Source organism: Marmota marmota, unplaced genomic scaffold (assembly GCF_001458135.2).
Source record: "Marmota marmota marmota unplaced genomic scaffold, marMar, whole genome shotgun sequence".
Lineage (NCBI taxonomy): Eukaryota > Metazoa > Chordata > Mammalia > Rodentia > Sciuridae > Marmota > Marmota marmota.
In genome coordinates, this window is record NW_025999898.1 from 1,083,022 (window position 1) to 1,105,259 (window position 22,238).

The 22,238-nt window shown below is 40.2% G+C and overlaps 1 protein-coding gene across 2 annotated transcripts in view; it reads left to right on the top strand.

Moving 5' to 3' along the window:
- Osbp2 (oxysterol binding protein 2) overlaps positions 1 to 22,238 on the top strand; it is a 178,277-nt gene that overhangs the window by 16,121 nt on the left and 139,918 nt on the right. Inside the window, exon 2 of one of the 2 annotated variants that reach the window (XM_048798235.1) lies at positions 13,476 to 13,684. The exons of the other annotated variant lie outside the window; for it this stretch is intronic. Coding sequence (XP_048654192.1) covers positions 13,476 to 13,684 — 209 coding nt within the window. The remainder of the gene's footprint in view (positions 1 to 13,475; positions 13,685 to 22,238) is intronic. 2 annotated transcript variants of the gene reach the window in all.

Genomic DNA, 22,238 nt, shown 5'->3' on the forward strand with positions numbered 1-22,238 from the left:
CATTGCAAAGGTTTCGGAATGCAAAATGGCATAGCTGCTCATCTCTCTCTCTCTCTCTCTCTCTCTCTCTCTCTCTCTCTCTCTCTCTCTCTCTCTTATCTGTAAGCAGCCCTGGTTGCCTGTTTGAAGAAAACCAGGAAGAAGTACTTGGTAAACTGTTTCATAGGTGAAAGCATTGTTTGTGCTGTAAAGATTTTTGTGGTATGGATGCTTAATTAGCTAGAGCCTCCTGTCTAACCCCCTCAGTCCTGCTTATTAGTCACAGTTCAGGAAAACAGGGCTAGATTTGCCAGATTTGCCAGAGAGTGAGGAAGACATAGTTAAGACCTCTTTGGGGAATAGCCTGACAGAACATTGGTACCCTATCTGGTGATAAGACTTCCCCCCACTCATTCCAAATGGTGGAAGGGTGATACAACGTTATTGGATGTTATGGGGGGCCCAGGACAGTGGCTGCCCCATGGAGGCCTGGGCCTGTCTATCTCATTCATTATTCTAAACCCAGTGCCTGACTTAGCCAGACCCTGGCTCAAAATAAAGTTTAAAAGGTCTGAGGATATAACTCAATAGTAGAGCACTTACCTAGCATGTTTGAGGCCCTGGGTTCAATTCCCAGTACTACACACACAAAAAAAATGATGTTTGAAGTATAGTCAGTCCTCTGTATCCACAGATTCTTTAATCACATATTCAGCCAACTACAGACTGAAAAAATAAATAAACACAGTGCCTGGCTTGGCCCTCAGCAGGCCATCACTAAATGTCATGTTGACTGAATTAAAGAATGAATATGACAAGCAAGGATGAGGGGTTCAAATGCAGACTCTATTTTGGGAGTCTGCAACTATCCTTAGTGAGGGGGCTTTGGTTTTGCCAGGCTATTGTCATATTTTAACAGTTTAACTGTCCTTTATGTGTCGATTGAAGTTTGGTGGGAGTCATTTTGACATCAGATTATTTCATCTAAATTAATGCCAGTCCTATAATATTGGAAGCCACGAAGAGAGGAAGTAAATTCCTGAATAAATAATATGACCCTCTGTCAGATCTTTAAGCTCATATTTTAATTTAAGGGTTTAAATTTGTAATTAATCTTATGTTAAATTTGGTATTATTTCTACACTGATCACTAATTCTTGACATATCAGGTTTTTTCTTGATTAGTAACTGATTTTCTTGTTTTGGATTTTCTTTGGTCTGTTTTTCTCTCTGCTAGGGTTTTTTAGGGGGGTGGTATGGAGGATTGAACTCAGGGACACTTGACCACTGAACATAACCCCAGCCCTATTTTGTATTTTATTTAGAGACAGGGTCTCACTGAGTTGCTTAGTGCTTCACTTTTGCTGAGGCTGGCTTTGAACTCACCATCCTCCCACTTCAGCCTCCTGAGCTGCTAGGATTACAGGCATGTACCAAGGCACCCGGCTCTCTGCTGGATTTTTAAACAAAGGTCACTTGTGGAACGAAGAATCCTATAGGTTGTGACTGCAGCTACAGAAATTGTGTGATGATTAAAAAAAAATGGGGGCAAGTATCTTGACTTGTTATGTGTAGGAGAATCTAGATTTACAGGCCTACAACTTTGCTCAGAATAGATCTAGCCATGTGCCCTAGGGATCCTGCCATCTCCATATTTTTCCTTATTAGACACTTGGCACATAGCCCCATTCCTGGGCCTGGCTCCTGGGACTCACAGGCTCCTTTTTATCACTGAAGTTGTTCAGAACTACACATGGGAAAGATTTAAAGTATAATAATTAGGGATTTTATTTTTTGTTATGAAAATTTTAAGATATACAAAAATGGAGAGGTCCATAGTGAATAGTCCTTGTCTCCATTACCCTGTGTCAGTAGATTTCTCTTTAGGTTCAGTGGATGGGCTCCTTGTCCCCACTTAATTTGAAGCAAATTCCAGACTGAACTTTCTTTCTTTTAAAAATTTTTCAGATACAGCTTTCATTGATTAAATACTTAGTATGTATATCTTTAGAGATGAAGTTTTCAAAATATATTTAATAAAAATGGTATTAACATGCCTTAAAAGTTAACAGTAATTCCCTAATGTTATAAAATATTCAATCAATATTAAAATTTACCCATTGATTTATAATTTTTTATAGTTTCCTATTATGACTCGGCCCTGTGGACATCAGCTTTTTTCCTTTTTCTTAAATTTTTTTTTTTGTGTGTGTGGTATTGGGTGTTGAATGCAGGATCTAGACAGAGCATGCCAAGCAAGTGCTCTACTATTGAGCACCTGATATTTTGATGGGAAGCACATATTGTCCAAGCCCCCTACCAATGCTCACATCAACAGTGATTATGATGATTTCCTAGGCCCATTAGTTCATTATGGGTTGTAAAATGATGATATTCAATCATTCCTTTTCTGCCGCAGTCTGGCTGGGCACAAATCATGAGCCACTCAAGCAGGAACAAACTTTATTTCCAAACTCCACAGGCACACTCCACACATGCTCCCCGTGAATCTGTCTCTAACGCCACCCACACGGCTCCTCCAGGCACACCAGCCGGAAATCCCTCCTCCGGACCTTCCCCAACCAGCGAGAACCCTCCAGGAATCCAGCGAGAACTCCAAAGTAGTGTGAGAACTCCAAAGCAGCGGGTGCCCGAGGCAGCAAGAGCCGCCCCATTGCCCGACTGTAAAGGTCAAATATACAATACAATCAATCCAGCATCACAGCAGTTATATATAGCTTAACTCAAATCATCATCTCAATGGTTCGCTGGCGTCACCTTTCAAACATTCCCTCTGGCAAATGCCAGGCATCATACTGACCGGCCGGGCAGTGGCTCTCAACACTTTTCCAATTATTAGCGGGAATGATTCTATAACAGAAATTTCCCCTCATCAAACATTTGTTTACCCAATGGCTTGGTTAATATGGGAATGGTTGAATTTCTAGCAGAAATCTACACACACGCATTCTGAGCCCCAGTAAACAGAGATTTAATTTTTGCTTCAACTGTCAGACACAGCCCATTTTTTTGCTCTCATATTCCTTCTTCTTCCCTAATGTTCCCAGATTCCTTCTTTTGGCACACATTTTCTTCTTAGATAACTTCCTCCAGCCTTTCTTTTAGGGTAGATCTGCCGGTGGCAAATTCTCAGTTTTCCTTCATCTGGCAATATCTTCATTTTCCCTTCATTCCCAAAAGATGTTTTCACTGGATTTAGAATTTTGGTTCTTTCAACACTTGAAAAATATTGTGCCTCTCCCTTTGGGTCTCTCTGGTTTCCTGCTGAAATCTTTTGTCATTCAAAATGCTTTCTCCCTGGCTCAGCAAGGCACTGGGTTTGATCCTCAGCACCACATAAAAATAAATAAATAAAATAAAGGCATTGTGTCCAACTACAACTAAAAAAATATTTTAAAAAAATGCTTTCTCCCTAGGAAAGGCATTGCTCCTGACCCTCTGCTTTCAAGAGCTTTTTTCTTTGTCTTTAATTTCTAGAAGTTTGATTATGATAGATATTGGCATGAATGTCTTTGAGTTTATCTTGTTATTGTTAACCTAAAAAGTTTGTTTGTTCAGCTTCTTAAATTTATAGATTTGTATATTTTGCTAAATTTGGGGAGATTTCAGACATTATCTCTTCAAATACTTGTCCTGCCCCACATTCTTTCTTCTTTTTCTCCTGGGACCCTTTGACACGAATGTTAGATCTTTTGTTGTAATCCCATGGGTCACAGGGCTCTGTTCACTTTTTTCGTCCCAATCCATTTCATTTCTGTTGTTCAGACCGGGTAGTTTCTATCTTCAAGGTAACTGAAATTTTCTTCTGTCCATTCCTTCTGATGTTGAACACGTTATTGAGTTTTTATAAAATTGGTTGTTATGTTTTTTGGTTGTACAATTTCTATCTGATTCTTTTTTTAATCTTCTATTTCTTTGCTGATACTTTATATCATTGAAGAGACTCACTGTTAAACCTTCTATAGAAATAGCTGAAGTGTTTAGGATGAGCATTTTTAAAAACTCCTCAGACTGGGGCTGGGGTTGTGGCTCAAGTGGTAGCGTGCTCCCCTAGCATGGGTGAGGCATTGGGTTCGATTCTCAGCACCACATAAAAATAAAATAAAGATATTGTGTCCACCTAAAACTAAAAAATAAATATTTAAAAAAAACTCCTCAGACTAACAGGGATAGGAAAACTTAATTGCATGTATTGCTTAGCTATTACTTATTTTTTAAGTGGATTTGATACCAGAGATAGGGACTTCTGAACTGGTGACTATAGAAATGAAAACTGGGCCAAGAAGTACAAACACACCAGGCAAAGGTTTAATGGGGGTAGGGGTTACCTCAAGAAGAGGGGAGAGAGAGATTAGGCTGCTCATCACATCAGAGAAGGATAAGCCTTTTACTGGGTTGCTGACAGGGGCTAGGGTCTAATTGATCATTATCACAGTTCTGACTTTTCCAGGAGGCTCTGAAGTCCTTATCACTTGAGAGGGCAATCCAGTTCCCATGAGATGATTGCTCCTCCTACTTGGGGTGTGGGAGGAACAGCCACAGTTCTTGTCATGGAGTAATTGCTGTCACTTAGGGTGGGTGATCTATTTATGAGACTCCGCTGATCCTGGAATCCAAGGTGACTGCAGTTTAGAGCAATGATTGGAAATATCTAGGCATTGCTCCCAGGAGCTGGAACAGAATGTCGTAAAAGCTGGCAGTTGAAAGTCCCTGCAAATCTTGAAAATATTTTAGTTACCCTTATCTTGGTATCTCAGTCTTGAAGGGAAAGAAAGTATGTTAGGGAAATTTAGGGCTAATAAACCATGAATTATCAGTTTTTACACAGATTAACTGAAATGATTAACATGCCTACATGCAGAGCTGAGCAGAAATCTGACACAAAGTTCAAGACACAAAAAGGAAGAGATGCCAAGCCTTTATCCTTCTTTAAGTTACCCATCAGGCATCAGGAGGCCCAAGTGAAGAGTCTGTGCTTTTTAGCAAAGGTAGCCTAAGTTCCTGTTGTGACTAGGGGTGGTGGGGGGGGGGCGAACCCAGGCTCATCCAGGTTTTGTGATACTTTTAATGGGCATCAGGTCATGAGTGAAAGCTTCCGGAACACATCTGCCCTTTGTCCCTGTGGAGATCTGGAACCATCTTAGGCTAATGTTAGTAATAATAAACTCTGGAAGTTTACAGTTGCTTTACCAAATATATTTTAAGACCATCTTGATTATAAGAAACACCTTATATTTAAGTACTGTTTTCATTGGAGAGCTGCAGTCTTTGTGATCAAATTAAAGGTATTTAAAATTGAGTTGATTCACTTGACAAATATTTATTGAACATGAACTATGTGGCTGACATTGCTGGCAGCTGGAGATACAGCAGTGAATTAGACAACCATTAGCCCTGAGTCAGACAGATTAAAAGGCAATCCAAATAGGATATGTAGGAACACTAAAGGAGGGACCCCAAGGAGTGTAGGAGCTTGGCAGGGAATGTAAGAAAAGCTCTTGGAAAAAGTGAAATTTCAACTGGCATGCAGAATAAGGTAAACAAGTGGGCAGTGAAAGAGTGTACACATGGAGGGAACAGCATGCAGGTAGAGGGAACAGCATAGGTATAGGGCAAGCTCATAGGCATAGGGACATTGTATGCTTGGAAGCAGCAGACAGGAACGAGACAGCCAGAAAGAACTGGTAAGTCTTCATTCTAAAGAAATAGAAGTAATTGAAAGGTGTTTAAGCAGAATGTTGACAGGCTTGGCATGAAGTTTTAGAAAGACGCAGTGCAGGAATTGTCTGGAAGGGGTAAAGGGAGTCTCAGAGAGACTGATAAAGAGGCTATGGGTACTTTCTAGATGAGAGATGACCATGGCTTAGAGCAGTGGTGAGCGAGGGCAGCTGGAGCAAAGTGGATTGATTTGAGAGAGAAACAGGGGGCATGATGGAGATTTGAGTCCTGCTTGGTGAGTTAAGGGTGAGACTTTATCCTCATCAGTCATGCATTCCAAAACGTTAATAACATGGAAAAATACCACAGTCTGTTCTTTTTGTTGTAGAAAAATGTCATGTTCATCCATTTTCCACTTGACATTTTTCAGCCTAAATTTGGGAGATTAAACATTTCTTTAATATTCTGTGACAGGCTTTCTACTTAATGATCTTGGGAACCACCTTAAATATTGCTAGGTTGTACATGGTGTTCTAACATTTTGGTGGGACCATAAAATGGATCTGATGGATTTTCAGTGAGTGGTACTAATTGGGTGGTGTGTTATTATCATGTTATTTCCCTTTAAGCATGGGAGTTTGGCAGAACTTTGGGTGGGGATGACACTTAGATTGGTGTCACTGAGCTCTGGGTTTGAGCCAGATCACCTTCCTGGGCCTGTTTTGCTGCTTATGTATAACACTCATGCATTAATTTACTTTGCTAGCATGTCACCAGAGCTCTTACCATGTTATCTCTGACAAGATAGGGACAAGACAGACTGGAACCATATCTCATGGAAATTATGTTTTAGCTTGTAAGTTATAGATACAAAAACCAAGTAAACCGAAACATTATTTCTGGATAGCTACTCCACTATTCTCCATGGTAAGAGCCCTGTGCTGGTGGCTAATAAACCTGGTTCTAGTTCTGGCCTTGATGTTGACTAGTTCTATGTGCCAGAGCTTCATCTTTTATCTTTTCCTGATCTCTTACCTGTATTTTTTTTATTTTTAACTGTAAAATGTGGCTAATTCCCTCTGACATGTGCCTTCCATATGAGATAAGCGAATGTCTAAACATTAAATGTCTAAACAAATGAATGTCTGCTTTGCTTACATTGTGGGCCCCTGTGAACATCAAGAGTCATATTTGTGATGGTCCCCATAGGAAGTGAGGCACTATTGCAGATGTGAGTTGCATTGATAAAAATGTTGTATTTTATAAGTTACTGTCTGTCATCTTTTTTGGGTAAACATTTCACAAAATTGTATTTTCAGCACCAGGAGAATGGCTTCTAAGCCTCCATTTTATTTTCATTTAAAAAATTACATCAGAAATGTCCTCATAGCAGAATTTATTTAGCATTTCTCAAGGGAACTTTAACTGTCAAATAATGAGGCCAGAAGAAAAATGAAACAATGTCATGTCTCACAGTGACAGTGTCATCTCTGAAGGGAGATGACATGACACAGTGGAGGCTTCTGTTTGATGGTAACATCAGGCATTTGTAATATTGGGAATTTTCCAAATGGTGCTATCTGACGAGCTTCGATGGTTTTGAGAGTATAAATGAAACCTGGGGGACAAGTCTGCACAGCCCAGTGGGTAAAAGGCAAAGCTAACGGTGGGTGGGTGGGCCTGATGTAGGGGCATGGTCCCCACAGGACCTACAGGGAGGTGCCCGTTTCTGCATTCCAGTCTTTGCATCTGGAACAGGGAGGAGAATTTCTACCTTTCTATCACTTCTTAAGTGATTATTTCCTATGAGACTTAGATGGTATACCCTCAGGATGAGGTCAGTAGAATGAACAAAAAGAGGTTCTTTATGTCAACCAGAGAAGATCTTAACAGCATCCCCTTGACCTAAGAGAGGTTGAAAGATTATGGCTGGCTTCATGGCCCTCTCTAAATAATAATAATAATAATAATAATAATAATAATAATAATTATTATTATTATTATTTTGTATACTGAGCATTGAATTGAATCCAGATGTGCTATACCACCAAGCTACATCCCCAGCTCTTTTTTTTTTGAGATAGAGTCTCCTTAAGTTGTTAAGACTGCCCTTGAACTTATGATCTTCCTGCTTCAGTCTCCTGAGTCACTAGGATTGTAGGCATGCTTCAGTGCACCTGGCACAAGTTGATAAATTTTTATTTAAGGAATTTCACATTGTATTTCCATCAGCTGTCCATCAAGGTCACCTGGGGTTTCTCTTTTCAACTTTTCATTGGAGTATAACATACATTCAATAAAGCAGGTAAATATAAGTGAATTTTCATGAGGCAGGTACCCCATTTATTTTGAATTTATTTCCTTCCACTCATTGTTAAACAGTGACTTGCAATTTATATCACTGTCACCTTACAGAATTGGTTGTTCTTAGAGGCCAGATAAATGTATCATATTTACCTTTATACCCCACGCACCCCGCCCCATCCTAGTGTCTCTAGCATGGTTCCTTTATAGAGTAGCCCACAGAAAGTGCTTGCTGAATTCGAACATGGAAGGTTGGATGGGAATTAACCAAGTGAATCATGGTCAACTTGAGCTAGCATTGAATGAAAGTTACATATCAGCCTACATGCTTTGCTCCAGAGTTGTAGCTTTTTCTATGTGTCTGAATTCAAACTTGCTGGCTTGTCATTTGTTTTCTTGCCTTGGACATTTTTTTTGGTGAAGGTTGGGAAGCATAGCCCAAGGCAAAGATGAAAGACCTGACACTTTGTTTGGGAGATGTAGTCCCAGAGCAGTGAGCCAGCAACAGCAAGTGAGGCAGAGGACAAATCAAAGTGAACCTGCAGTGCATTTCCTTGCTAGATGTCATTTCACATCTAGAAGTGAGCTACAGAGAGACACCATGGTTACTCAGTTTGTTAGTCAGCTTTGCAACACTGTGATCAAAATACCTGACAAGAACATCACAGCAAGGAAAAGTTTATTTAACTCATGGTTTCAGAGGTCTCAGTCCATGGTCAGCCAGCTCCATTGCTCTGGGCCTGGTGAGGCAGAACATCACGGTAGAAGGGTAGGGCAGAAGAAAGCTGATCAGTTCATGGTAATCAGGAAGCAGAGAAAGGAAGAAGCTGGGGTTTTGGAGAAATTAAATCCTTCCAGGTCATGCTCCCAATGACCTATTCCCTCCCACTAGGTCCCAGCTCCCAGTAGTCCATTCAGCTATGACTGATAAGGTAAGAATCCTTACGATCCAATCATTGCCTGCAAGCTCTGAACTTTATACAGCAGGGACTATGCTTTCAACGTAAGACTTTGGGTGACATTCCAGATCCAAACCATACACTCAGCAAGCATTTTTGCTCAGGACCTGGACTTTCCTATAAGGTTCACAAGGAGAAAACATACCTTGGAGAAGTCCACATAGGGAAGAACAGAAAGGGGATTTATTTGTCCCATTTATCTCCTGTATCCACTGTGGCTTTTCATGCAAGTCTAGAAATGAAGGGACAATTTGGCATGAATGAAGCATTGGCTTCTTCATTAGCACTGTTTTCCACCTCCTCCTCCTTCTTTTTTTTTCCCTCCTATGGGTTTCAAACTTCCCAGCATGCACACAGTGCTGGGTTCAATCCCAGAACTGCAGAAATAAACAACAAACTCTTTCTATCTCCCATCTAGACTGGGAGGTATTCCCTTCCTCCCTCAGCTTTGCTCTCCACTCTACTCTTGGGTTAATGATTTTTAAAATGCCTCCATTTAGTTTAGTCTAGAACCAGATCCTGATGGGTATTTGGGCTTCTGCCCTTCACTGATTGGGACTATCTCCAAGCCAGTCACTGAGCCTGAAGACAGGTAAGTTCAAATTTGAGCTCTAAGACTTTGTATCAGCTATGACTCTGGGAAGGAGGTGATAGCAGGATTAATTGTTTTTGTTTTGAAATAACTTAGATTTATAGAAAAGTTACGAAAATAGTGCAGCTTTCCCTGAAGTCAACATCACCAAAGTATAATTGATCAAAACAAGGAGGTTATCATTATAATAATTCTACTACCTAAGCTCCAGACTTCATTTGAATTTCACTAGTTTTTCAAGTCTTGTTTTTTTCTATCTTACAATCAATTCCAGAACTCCTTTTTTTTTTTTTAAATGTGGTACTGGGGATTGAGCCTAGTGCTTTGGGTATGCTAGGCAAGTGCTCCACCACTACGCTACAGCTACAGCCCCATATTTCGTGATTTTTCTATGACTGTAATTCCATCTACATTTATTAAGGAATATCTGTACCTTTTCACCCATTTATCTATTTCTTCCAATTATTTACTTACATCAGTATGGACTCCTGGGTTTTATAATTACTACTTCAACTACTACAACTACTACTTGTGGTAATGGAAATTGAACCCAGGGCCTTGTACATGCTAGGCAAGTGCTTTCACTGAATCACACCTCCAGACCTTTTTGTATTTTGAGACAGTGTTTCGCTAAGTTCCCCTGGCTAGCATTGAACTTGTGATCCTCCTGCTTAGCCTCATAAGTAAGTTCATGTAGCCTGCAAGGTACCTTATTTGGTCCCTACCTACTTGTATTTTATTATTTATTTATTTATTTCTGTAGTGCTTGAACCCAGTGTCTTGTGATTGCTAGGCAAATGCTCTACTACTGAGCTATACCTCCAACAATTTTAATTTTTTATTTTTGAAATATCCTCATTAAGATGCTTAGACTGGTCTGGTACAGTGGCTTACACCTGTAATCCCAGGGGCTCGGGAGGCTAAGGCAGGAGATTGTGAATTCAATGCCAGCCTCAGCAAAAGCGAGGCACTAAGCAACTCAGTGAGACCCGTCTGTCTCTAAATAAAAATACAAAAATAGGGCTGGGGATGTGGTTCAGTAGTTGAGTGCCCCTGAGTTCAATCCCCAGTGCCCCTCCCCAAAGAAAAGATGCTTAGACTGGCTTTGAACTTACGATCCTTCTGCCTCAGTTTTCTAAGTAGCTGGGCCACTGCACTTGGCCCTTCCCTGATTTTCTAGTTTAATTTTCCTCTTGTCCACTTTTTTTAATAGAGCACAATTTTTCATATCTCTGGTTGTATACAAAATATATTCACACCAATTCGTGTCCTCATACATGTACTTTGGATAATAATGTATATTATTATCATATTCCATCATCATATTCCACCATCATTTATAACTCCAACCCCTCTGCCCTATCTAGAGTTTGTCCATTCCTCCCATGCTCCCTCTCCCTATCCCCCTATGAATCAGCCTCCTTATATCAAAGAAAACATTCGGCATTTTGGTTTTGGGGATTGGCTAACTTCACTTAGCATTATTTTCTCTAACTCCATCCATTTACCTGCAAATGCCATGATTTTATTCTCTTTTATTGCTAAGTAATATTTCATTGTGTATATATGCCACATTTTTTTATCCATTCATCTATTGAAGGGCATCTAGGTTGGTTCCACAGTTTAGCTCTTGTGAATTGTGCTGCTATAAACATTGATGTGGCTGTGTCCCTGTAGTATGCTGTTTTTAAGTCCTTTGGGTATAGACCGAGGAGAGGGATAGCTGGATCAAATGGTGGTTCCATTCCTGATTTTCCAAGAAATCTCCTTATATGCTTTCCATATTGGCTGCACCAATTTGCAGTCCTACCAGCAGTGCACGAATGTACCTTTTTCCCCACATCCTCACCAACACTTATTGTTGTTTGTCTTCATAATAGCTGCCATTGGAGAAAAATAGCCTCTTCAACAAATGGGTGCTGGGAAAACTGGAAATCCATAAGCAAAAAAATGAAATTAAACCCCTATCTCTCACTATGCACAAAACTCAACTCAAAATGGATCAAGGACTTAGGAATAAAACCAGGGACCTTGTGTCTAATAGAAGAAAAAGTAAGCCCTAATCTTCATCATGTGGGATCAGGCCCCAGCTTCCTTAATAAGACTCCTTTGGTGCAAGAATTAAAATCAAGAGTCAATAAATGGGATGGACTGAAACTAAAAAGCTTCTTCTCAGCAAAAGAAACAATCTGTGAGGTGAATAGAGAGCCTACATCTTGGGAACAAATCTTTAACCCTCACACATCAGATAGAGCACTAATCTCTAGGGTCTATAAAGAACTCAAAAAGCTAAGCACCAGAAAAACAAATAACCCAATCAATAAATGGGCCAAGGACCTGAACAGACACTTCTCAGAAGATGATGTACAATCAATCAACAAATATATGAGAAAATGTTCATCATCACTAGCAATTAGAGAAATGCAAATCAAAACCACTCTAAGATTGTCCACTCTTTTATTCTCAATATTCTGGCCACAGAATGTCTTTCTATTCTTCAAAAGTTTAAAACTCAGGCTGGGGATATAGCTCAATTGGTAGAGTGCTTACCACACATGCACAAGGCCCTGGGTTCAATCCCTAGCACAACCACCATAAAAAAAATTTAAAAAATTAAAAAATAAAAAAATAAACTCCTCTTTATCTTATGATCTTTGCTTCTGCTATTCCCTCTGCCTAGATCAGTAGTCCATGTCCTTCTTTTTGAATTAATCCACAGTGTCCTTTATGGTTAGGCACTACACTATTTAGCACCTGAACAATCTCTACCCTAAAATGACTTTAAATATAAAAACATTAGACTTCCAGCAGCTATGGAAACTTGGCTATTGTTATCAGTTAAAGTGAATTTCGTTTCATCAAAAGATGCCAGGACCCAAGAGCTGGGCTTTCCTTAACCTATTTGTCATTTTCGCAAAGCAGAAGAGAATCAAAAAGGGAAACTACTGTTCAAACAAAAGATGTCTTATTCTCTTGCATCCCACAGAAACCAGGGGGGAAATGGTTCATACCTATCTCTTGGAACCATAAAAAACCATTTGACTTTAGAACAGGTAGAAGAATAAAGAACATGACAGATGATAAACAGCCAGAAATAATCAATAAGCATTCAAGGACAGCAGAAAACTGCCAAATGAACTCCTGCCACTGGAAGTATCATATGCTGACCAATTTCTCTTTCTTTTGTAACACACTCTATGGAAAAAAGATTTGGTGTTTTGTGTAGAGTTTGCTTTGAGTGAGTTAAATAGATCTAGTCATGATAGTTGGACCTCAGTTTTCAGACATCAGTCACAGTTGGAAATGGCACATGCTTTAGTCACCTCCACTTTCCCTTATTTTACTACCATTAGCTCCATAATCCTGTAACTAGCAAAAGATTTGGTTCCTTGTCATGAGGTAGCACTATGTAATCCTAGCCAGCACCTTCAACTCATCTGTGGTAGAGCCAGAGAATGGTGGTAATTTTGCTCGATGGGTCTCTGATATAACAGAAGAGACGATGATATTCCTAGGTTGTTCCAAGTGGGAGGTGCCTCCCTTAGACTCTGGTCATCCAGTATCACCCTGCTCTAACTCAGTGGTTCTGAAACTTAGTGGAAAGATTCTAGCAGGGAGAGTGAGGCCTGCTGTGCTTTGTGTAACCCTGAGAAGTCACTCCTTTTTGCTATTTCCTGATTCTGCCAGGGCTTACAACACAGCAGACATACCTTGCATATGACACCACTGTGGGCTCTCATTCTTCTATCACTCTGCCCACTGTAGGCAGACATGGCCTCAGAATTCTTCTCAACCAAGTGATGACCAATCAGACTCAACAGGCATCATCTACAAATTGTGACTCCAGGGCCTCTTCTAGATCTTAGGGTCTGAGATTCTGAGAATGTGCCTTGAGGGTTTCTTGAGTCTGGAAGACACTGAGTCTGGGAGCCTCACCTCATGCCTTCTCTTGTATTCTACAGAAACCAGGGTGAAATGGCCCACACTTGCCGTGGAACCATCAACCTGGCCACTGCACATATTGATACTGAAGAGTCTTGTGGTATCTTGCTGATGAGTGGGGCAAGAAGTTACCACCTCAAGGCCAACTCAGAGGTGGAACGGCAGCAGTGGATCACCGTCCTGGAGCTGGCCAAAGCCAAGGCTGTTCGTGTGATGAGGTCCCATTCAGGTAGTGAATGGTTGATGTAGGGGTGTGTATGAGTGGTGTCATGGGTTTAAAAGGAGTGGAAATTGAAAGCATTTGGGGGACAGTGGTGACCAGGAGACCCCGGCTAGTCTGAACCAACCTAGAAGGTCAGGTTGTATTTGTGCCTTTCCTACACAACTCATCCTTCCTTAGCAGTAAGATAGATACCCAGCCACTCTGCCAAGTCCGTCACAGGTGGCTAGCAGTCTTTGGGATGCAAATGTTTATGGGGGCAGGGGCTGTGTGATCTTTCCCTGGACAAGTCTGGTTGCCAGACTTCAGCAGACATTTCAGGTGCTATGGTGCCTCAGGCCCATACTCAGCAGTCTAGGGTGGGAGTCCAGGATTGTGCCTCTGTGACTTGGGCCAGACTTTTTTCCCATCGTCTCTTTGGTGAAGATTTTTTAGATGTTTAGCCAGAGCTGCTGTCTTTGCCATGGTGAGACACCAAACTCAGATATTCTGAGCAAGATGTTTTACTTTTTACTTTAATAAATTTAGTTTTTAATATGCAGTGTTTTTATATAATTTATAAACCAATGGCTCCAAAAGCCTATGAATAAAGTCTGTCTTTGTACCTGTTCCCAGCCACCTACCCTGTTCTCTGACCCAGAAGAAACTAGAGGTACGAGTTTCATGCATCTTTACATAGATGCCCAAATCGGTGCTTATTTGTAAATAAATGCAGTGCTCTACCTTGCTTTTTACATTTAGCAGTATATTTTTTAAAATTTTCCTTATCAGTTCCTAAAAACTTCCTCTTTGTTTTCACAGCAATGTGATTTTTCATTGTATAGATGTACTGTAGTTTATTTAACCCAAAGCCTGTTGATGAAATAGTTGATTTAGGTTTTTGCCAATGTTTTAACGATACACTGTGTTGCAACATGTAAGCATTTCATTTCACACTTATGTAAATACAACATACTAGGATTCAAGTTGCTGGGTCAATGGGAGTGTATGTTTGTAATTCTGTGATGTATTGTCCAACTGCCTTCCATAGGGGGTTGTATTGTGAGATGCCAGTTCAGACTGTGAGACACTCACCTCCCTACCACCTTGTGCATCCAGAGCCATAGTAAATGTTTCTGATGATTGAAAAATGTGTCTACACAAACTGGGAGCAGGGGTTGGGCAGCTGTGATCTTTCTTAAGTTGTAAGCAAAATGACATGTGTTTCTACAGACCTGTGTAGTATTTCTGGGGAGACAGGGTTATAGGGGAGGAGCCACAGCCCTTACTCACCAGGATTATCTCACAGCCTGGGTGGGGAGACATTGGATTCTGTGTAAGGAGCTTTAGCATAAGACAGGATGAGAGGGACTAGTGACATTTGTCAACATCCTGGGCCCTATCTCCCCAAGTTATGGTCTCTCCCCCAGTGCTAGCTTCTCAATGTGCATTGAAGGGCACCTAATATCAATATGGCCTTCTTTTTTTAATCTCACCCATTTGGAGTATGGGTTCTGTCTTATTCTGTTTTCTGTTGCTATAACAAAATGCCTGAAAAGGTGGTAATTTATAAAGAATAGAGATTTATTTATTTCAAGGCTTTGGAAGCTGGGAAGTCTAATGGCATGATACCAGCATCTCCTCAGCTTTTGATGAGGACCTTCTTGTGGCATCATAACATAGTGGAGAACATCACTTGGCAAGACAGAGCAAGCCAGAGAAAACTCAATTTTATAACAAAGCCACTCCCACAATAACACATTAAACCATGAATACATTAATTCATATATTAATCCACCTCAATCACCTTCCAAAGATCGCACCTCTCAAATACCATTCACTTTTGACTTTGTGGATTAAGTTTCCAGCACATAAAGTTTAGGGGACATATTCAAACCATAATAGGTCTCCCTGCTCAGTGATTATTCTCCCTGGGGTCAACACTCATGCAACTCTGATATGTCAATGATGATGTTGATCTTGGGATGTATTACCCAGGGTACCACTCCATCTCTCCATGAAGGAGGGGGTTGGGGTCATATCAAGCAAGGGATATGCTAAGAACCCCTGTAGGACCTGTGGTCTTAGCTTGGGATGCCTGTTGAGAGCCACTGTGGTGACAGATGTGGCTAAGCTCAGGACAGCCATGTTGGCCAAGTGAGGATGCACTGCTACTTACCAAAGAACTAATTTCTTCTTTCTGCCTTCTTTTTTTCTAAGAATGGATGAATGAATGAAATTGCTTCATTTTCGAGAAACATCCTGAAAATAATGTAGTTTGTAGCATTTACTGGATTAATTACCATAAAACAATTTTCTTGGGACAGCCAGTAGGAAGGGTTTCTTTTGTGATTGGGGAGAAGTGCTTGCTAATTCAGCTGACAGTATGAGAGACTGGTAGTCTGGACTTGCTTTAGGGGATGTGGGAACCCCTAAAGTAACAGCCTCACCTACCTTCATTTCATGAGATGCAGCACATAGCTTGTGTTTCCAAGGGGATAGCCTTCAGAAGGGTAAGGATACAGAACAGATTACTAACATTCGAGATGAAAGTGGTGGTGACATTTCTATTGACCTTACAGAAATAAAAATGAACTATAAGAAAATACTATGAAAATTGCCTGTCAACAAATTAGATAACCTAGATGAAGTGACCAAATTTCTAGAGCAAAAATATTACCAAGACTGAGTAAAGAAAAAATAGAAAAATCTCAATAGACCTACAATAAATAGATTATTGAATCAGTAATCAATGATCTTGCAACAAAGGAAAGCCCAGGACAGGATGGCTTCACTGGTGAATTCTAGCAATAATTTAAAGAATTTATACCACTCTATCCCAAAATCTTCCCAAAAAATTAAAGAGGAAGAAACATTTCTTATTCTGTGAGTTCAAACTGATAACAAATACACACAAGAATATCATGAGAAATGAAAACTATAGACTATTATCTCTTATGAATATAGACTCAAAACCCTTAACAAAAGACTGGCAAGCAAAAATCCAACAGTGTATTAAAAATATTATGCACCATGACCAAGTGAGATTCATCATAGGAAGCAAAAGGTGGTTCAATATAATAAAGTCAATTAATGTAGTATACCAATTTGAAGGGAAAACAAAGAACATGATTATCTCAGCTTAATGCAAAAGAAAAGGATTTAGCATATAGCCACTCTTTCATAATAAAAACACAAAATAGGAATGAAAGGTAATTTCCTTAAAACAATAAAGGACATGTATGAAAAACCTATAGCTAAAGTCATACTCAGATCAAAAGTTTTCTTAGATCAGAAACAAGGATGCCCACTTTAACCACATCTATTTAACACTGTATTGGAAGTTCTAGATAAAAAATTATGCAAGAAAAGGAAACAAAAGTACAAATTAGAATGGAAAAAATAAAACTTTTTCTATTGGCGGACAAAATGATCCTACACATAGAAAAAAAATCTCAAAGAATATACACATACACACATACATACATACACACACACACACACACACCAGTTATAGTTAATAAATAAATTTAGAAAATGTGCAAAGGTACAAGATTGACACAAAAATATCACTTGTATTTCTATGTACTGGCAATTAATGATCCTCAAAAGAAATGAAATCAATTTTATTTATATAGCATATAAGAAAAACTGAATAAATATGACAACTAAATTCAAACTAAAAACCATTGCTGAAAGAAATTAAAGACCTATATAAATGGAAAATCATCCCATGCTCATAGATTGGAAGATAATATTGTTCAGAACTGAAAACACTATTCAAACAAAAACTGCTCCTTGAAATCTATAAAGTCAATGTAAATTTTATCAGAATTCCATGTTTCTTTTTACAGAAATGAAAAGCTGAACCTAAAATTCACATGGAATTAATTTCAAGGGACTCCAAGTAGTCAAGACAATCTTGACAAAGAAAAAACTTGAAGGACTCATATTTCTGATTTCAAACCTCATTATGAAGCTATAGTAATCAAGACAATGTGGGACTGGTATAAAGATGGTCATACAGAGATCAATGGGATAGAACTGAGAATCCATAAGTAAGCTCTATATCTATGGTCAATTGATTATTAACAGGAGTACCAAGATCATTTAAAGGATAATTTCTTCAACAGATGGTACTGAGATGACTGGATATCCATATACAAAATAAAAAATGAAGTTGGATCCCCTTTTTCATGCCATATACAAAAATAATTCAAAATAAACCAGAGACCCAAATTTAAAAGTCAAAACCATACAATTGTTAGAAGAAAAAATTGTAGTAAATTTTCATGACCCAGGATTTGGCAGTGATTTTCTTAAACTATGACACTAAGAAAACTGCAATTAAGAAAATATAAACTGACTTCATCAAAATTAAAAACTTTTTTGAGTATCAAAGGGTCTATCAAAAAATGAAAAGATGACCCCCATCATAGGACAGAATACTTACAAATTATATATATGACAAGGGTATAGCATCTAGAACATACAAAGAAACCTTAAAACTCAATCATAAAAAGACAAACTACCCATTAAAAAAGGGCAAAGTACCTGAGTTGGCATTTCTCCAAAGATATACAAATGGCCAATAAACACGTGAAAAAAATAATCAACATTATTAGTCATTGAGGAAATGCAAATCAAAACCATAATGAGATACCACCTCATGCCCAGTGGGGTGGTTATTATAAAAAGGAGGAGAAGGAAGAGAAGAGGACGAAGGGGAGGACCAGAATGAAGGGAAAGGAACAAGAGAAGGTATTGCCTTGGTGGGAAATAGTTTGGTGGTTCCTCAATAACTTAAACATAGAATTACCCCCATGACCCAAGAATTCTACTCCTTCCAAAATAACTGAAGATAGCATTCAAACATAAATTTGTACATGAATGATAATAGCAGTGTTATTCACAATAGCCCAAAGGTGGAAACATTCCACTTGTCCGTCAATGGATGAATGGACAGACAGAATATTCATACAACAAAATATTGTTCAGCCATGTAAAGGAAGTTCTGATACACACAACAGTATGAGCAAGTCTTGAAAATATCATGTTAAGTGGAAGAAGCCAGACACAGAAAGCAACATATTAAATGATTTCTTAAATTTGAAATATCTAGAGTAGATAAAATCCATAAAGAAAGAATGCCTAGTAGTTGCTAGGGGCTGGGGGAGTCACATGGGGAGTGACTCCTTAGTGGATATGCAGTTTCCTTTTGGGGGTGATGAAAATGTTGTAGGAATAGAGAGAGGAGATGGTTGTACGGAATTGTGAATATATGAAGTATGATCTAAATGGTTAAAATGGAATATTGTGTGTATGTGTGTGTGTGTACACACAAACAAACACATACACACATACCCTAAGCCACCTCAGGTGGCTTGCCAGTGTTTTTTACGATAAGTTCCAAGCAAACTCCACCTCCTTGGCCAGTGATCAGGCCCCTGCTGGCAACCTCTTTTTCTCTTCATCTCACCCACTGGACTCCACTCCTACCTCAGGCCCTTTTTATGCTGTTCTCTCTGCCTAGGACACCCCTTCCCCCATTCTTGGCCCCTCTGGTTCCCCATCCTTCAGATCTCTGCTTAATGTCACTTCACAGGGCTTTAAGCAATCCCCCTTACCAAGACATTTCCATCATGTTATTCTTGTTATTTTCTTCATTGCCACCTGCAGTTATTAATCGACTGATTTGTTTTCTTACTTGTTTTATTATATACAAAATAAACCTCAGTAAAACCTAGGTTCCTTGAGGGCAAAGAGAACCTACATATCTTGTTTTCATGGTGACTCTAAAGCCCAGCACTGGGCACTGGTCAGTGCCCAACAAGGGTCTGTTGTGGGGTTGGCATGCCATGACATCCTCAGCAGCTCCAGATACCTCCTTGGAGGAGGGGACTAGGGTTTCTACCCATCACTACTGGAACAGATGAAGGAACTCTTGACAGTTTGAGGAAGGGAGAAGGACCAGGGCATTCCTAATGAGGACATAGACCTATTTTCTGTGGTACAAGCAGAACCAGGGGTGAAAATAGTGAGGCTGATTTCTGCTTAGTCTGAGAAACAAAGCAGAACACATTATAGGAGGGAAGTGATAGGTTAGGGACATTAGAGAGGTTCCAGCAGAGATCTGGGGGTTGGGACTGGGGTGCTGAGGGTCTTTCTAGGGCTTGGGAGTTAACCTTATGGGCTAACTTTGCATTTCTTTATTCCCTTTCCAAATTTGGTGGAATTTTCTGTGGTAGCATGGACAGAGGATGGGGCCCAAAGGCAGGTCTGATGCTGGGTGGGTCATCGTGTTTCTCAGTGCCTCAGTTTCCTCATCTGTGAAATGAGCAGTCGGCCAAACTTCTCCCAAAGCTCTATCTAGCTTTGGGGCCTTGGTTAAACTTTCTGAGCTACAGTTCCCTCATCTGTGAAATTCTTCCTCAGTTGCTGAGAGGGTTACCTGACAATATACAGCAACTATGGTATCCTATGTGTACAACCAATTTCATTCATGCTAGCATTGCTGTTGGGGTTTGTGCCCCAGTGCTTGTAAATCATCCTGCCCACAGCAACTGATATGACAGAATCATCAACAGGTCAGGTGCCTAGGGTGTTTGAGAAGTGAAGGGGAAAAATTAGCCTGTCTCCAAATTACCAAATCCCCCAACGTGTGTTTCCATGAAATGTGTGTGGTGGCCCCAGAGGGCTTCATTCCCCATCTCCTCTATATAAGGATGTGCTGTAGGTGGCTGCAGGAGGGATGGCCTTTGTCATTCTAATAGATGTGGCACATCTACCTAAGGAGCACCTACATCAGTAAGAGAGGAGTCTGCTTGCTGGGACAATGGCCTTCCCTGGCCAACCTCACCCCAGCTGTAAGCCTTCCCCAGAGCCCAGGACCAGCCATTGGAGCAGTACTTCTGAACTAGAGCTTACCCTTCTATGTCGCTCAGTCACCTCTGCAAATTGTGGAAGTACTTGTCTACTTAGACACCTGAAATTTGGCCTTTGTGGCTTTTCCAGTTTCATATTTGTGGCCTAGACTTGCCAGTTGCTGAAAATGAGCCAAAGAAAGGAAGGTTATTTCTAGGCCCCAATATAATTTTTATTATATACAAGATAAACTACAGTAGACCTCCACACTGTGTTCTTCTACATTAACCTTTTAGAGGGAATGAACACTTTTACCTCCCAAGATTAGGGATTGAACTGGGGGCACTCTACCACTGACTTACATCCCCAGACTTTTTATTTTTTATTTTGAGACAGGATCTCACTAAATTGCTGAGGCTAGTCCCAAATTGCGATTCTTCTGCCTCAGCCTGCCCACTTGCTGGAATTACTGGTATGTGATATTGCTCCTGGCTGAGAATGAACATCATTTAAATGGCACAATCAGACATTAACTCAAACTTCATGGGCAAGGTGTGGCAGCTCCCATTGGGGTTATAACTGAGCCTCCTCTGATGGGAGAGCATGACTGGCACATGGATATGCAGCGTAAGGTCACTTGTCAATGTCCTGGGTGTGTTTGTGGGGTTGGGGTTACCTATAGGTGAAACCTGAAAAGAGTTTAAAATATGGAGATGGAGGTGAGAAGGGGAGGGAAGGAGGACTTTTCAGGCAGTGGTCATGGCAATGTTTGGAGCAAAGGGCCAGATGTGTTCAGAGATGAGGGACAATAAATGCAGTGAGTGATCACAAGGGGAAGGTGGAGATCAGCCAGATGGAGGTGGCCTCCTCACTTCCTGCCTCAAGGATAAAGGGGTGTCCTGGGAAGGATCTGGGACTAGGACCTTTGTCCAGGAGGCTGATGGATAAAAGGGCTAGATAGACTCTTAGCTAGCGTACAGAAGCCAACTGCCTATCCCGGGAGGCCAAACCATCTTTGGTGAGCAGGAACTCTCCCCACCTCCAGGCAGGCAACCTGCTTTGCCCTGGGATTTTGCACCAGATGGCTTGTATGCTGAGGTTATTTGGAGCTTTTGAGATTGGATTTGATTAACAGTTGCCACTGGCTTATGTGAAGGGAAGATTTGCCTATTTCAAGAGGAAACACAATATTCACAAGAATTTTAAGTTATGATAAGGAAGCAGTGAAACAGATGTCCTTTAAAACAGCCTGTAATTCAATCATCTTTTCTCCAGTTACTTTATATTTCTTCTGCTTTTCTTGGTGGTGGCTCTCACAGTCCCTTCCAAAGAGATAAGTGAGGGCAAAAGACTAAGACCCCATAGGATCAGTTCCTGCCAGGACTGGGTGGCTGCCCTATCATGTGGAAAGGTGCACACACATGTTATAGGGAACCTATAAGAGATACTCTAATAAAGACTGAGCTCATTTTGGTAATTGTCATGTTTTTGTTGATTTGTTTTAAATTGAATTCTCTTTGCCTTAATTATCATATTTACTGCTTCTTAGGAAGAAATGAACTCACTGTGTCCCTGTTATCCTTAGACACTATTCTGTTGTGCCAAGCCATCCTTGTGTCTTTCCATCTTATCTCAGGCCTTCTCACTCCCTAATCTTCTTCCCATGCCCCTTGCTTTATACCCCACCCTGCTGTGTGGCAACCCCCAACCCATGTTCTTT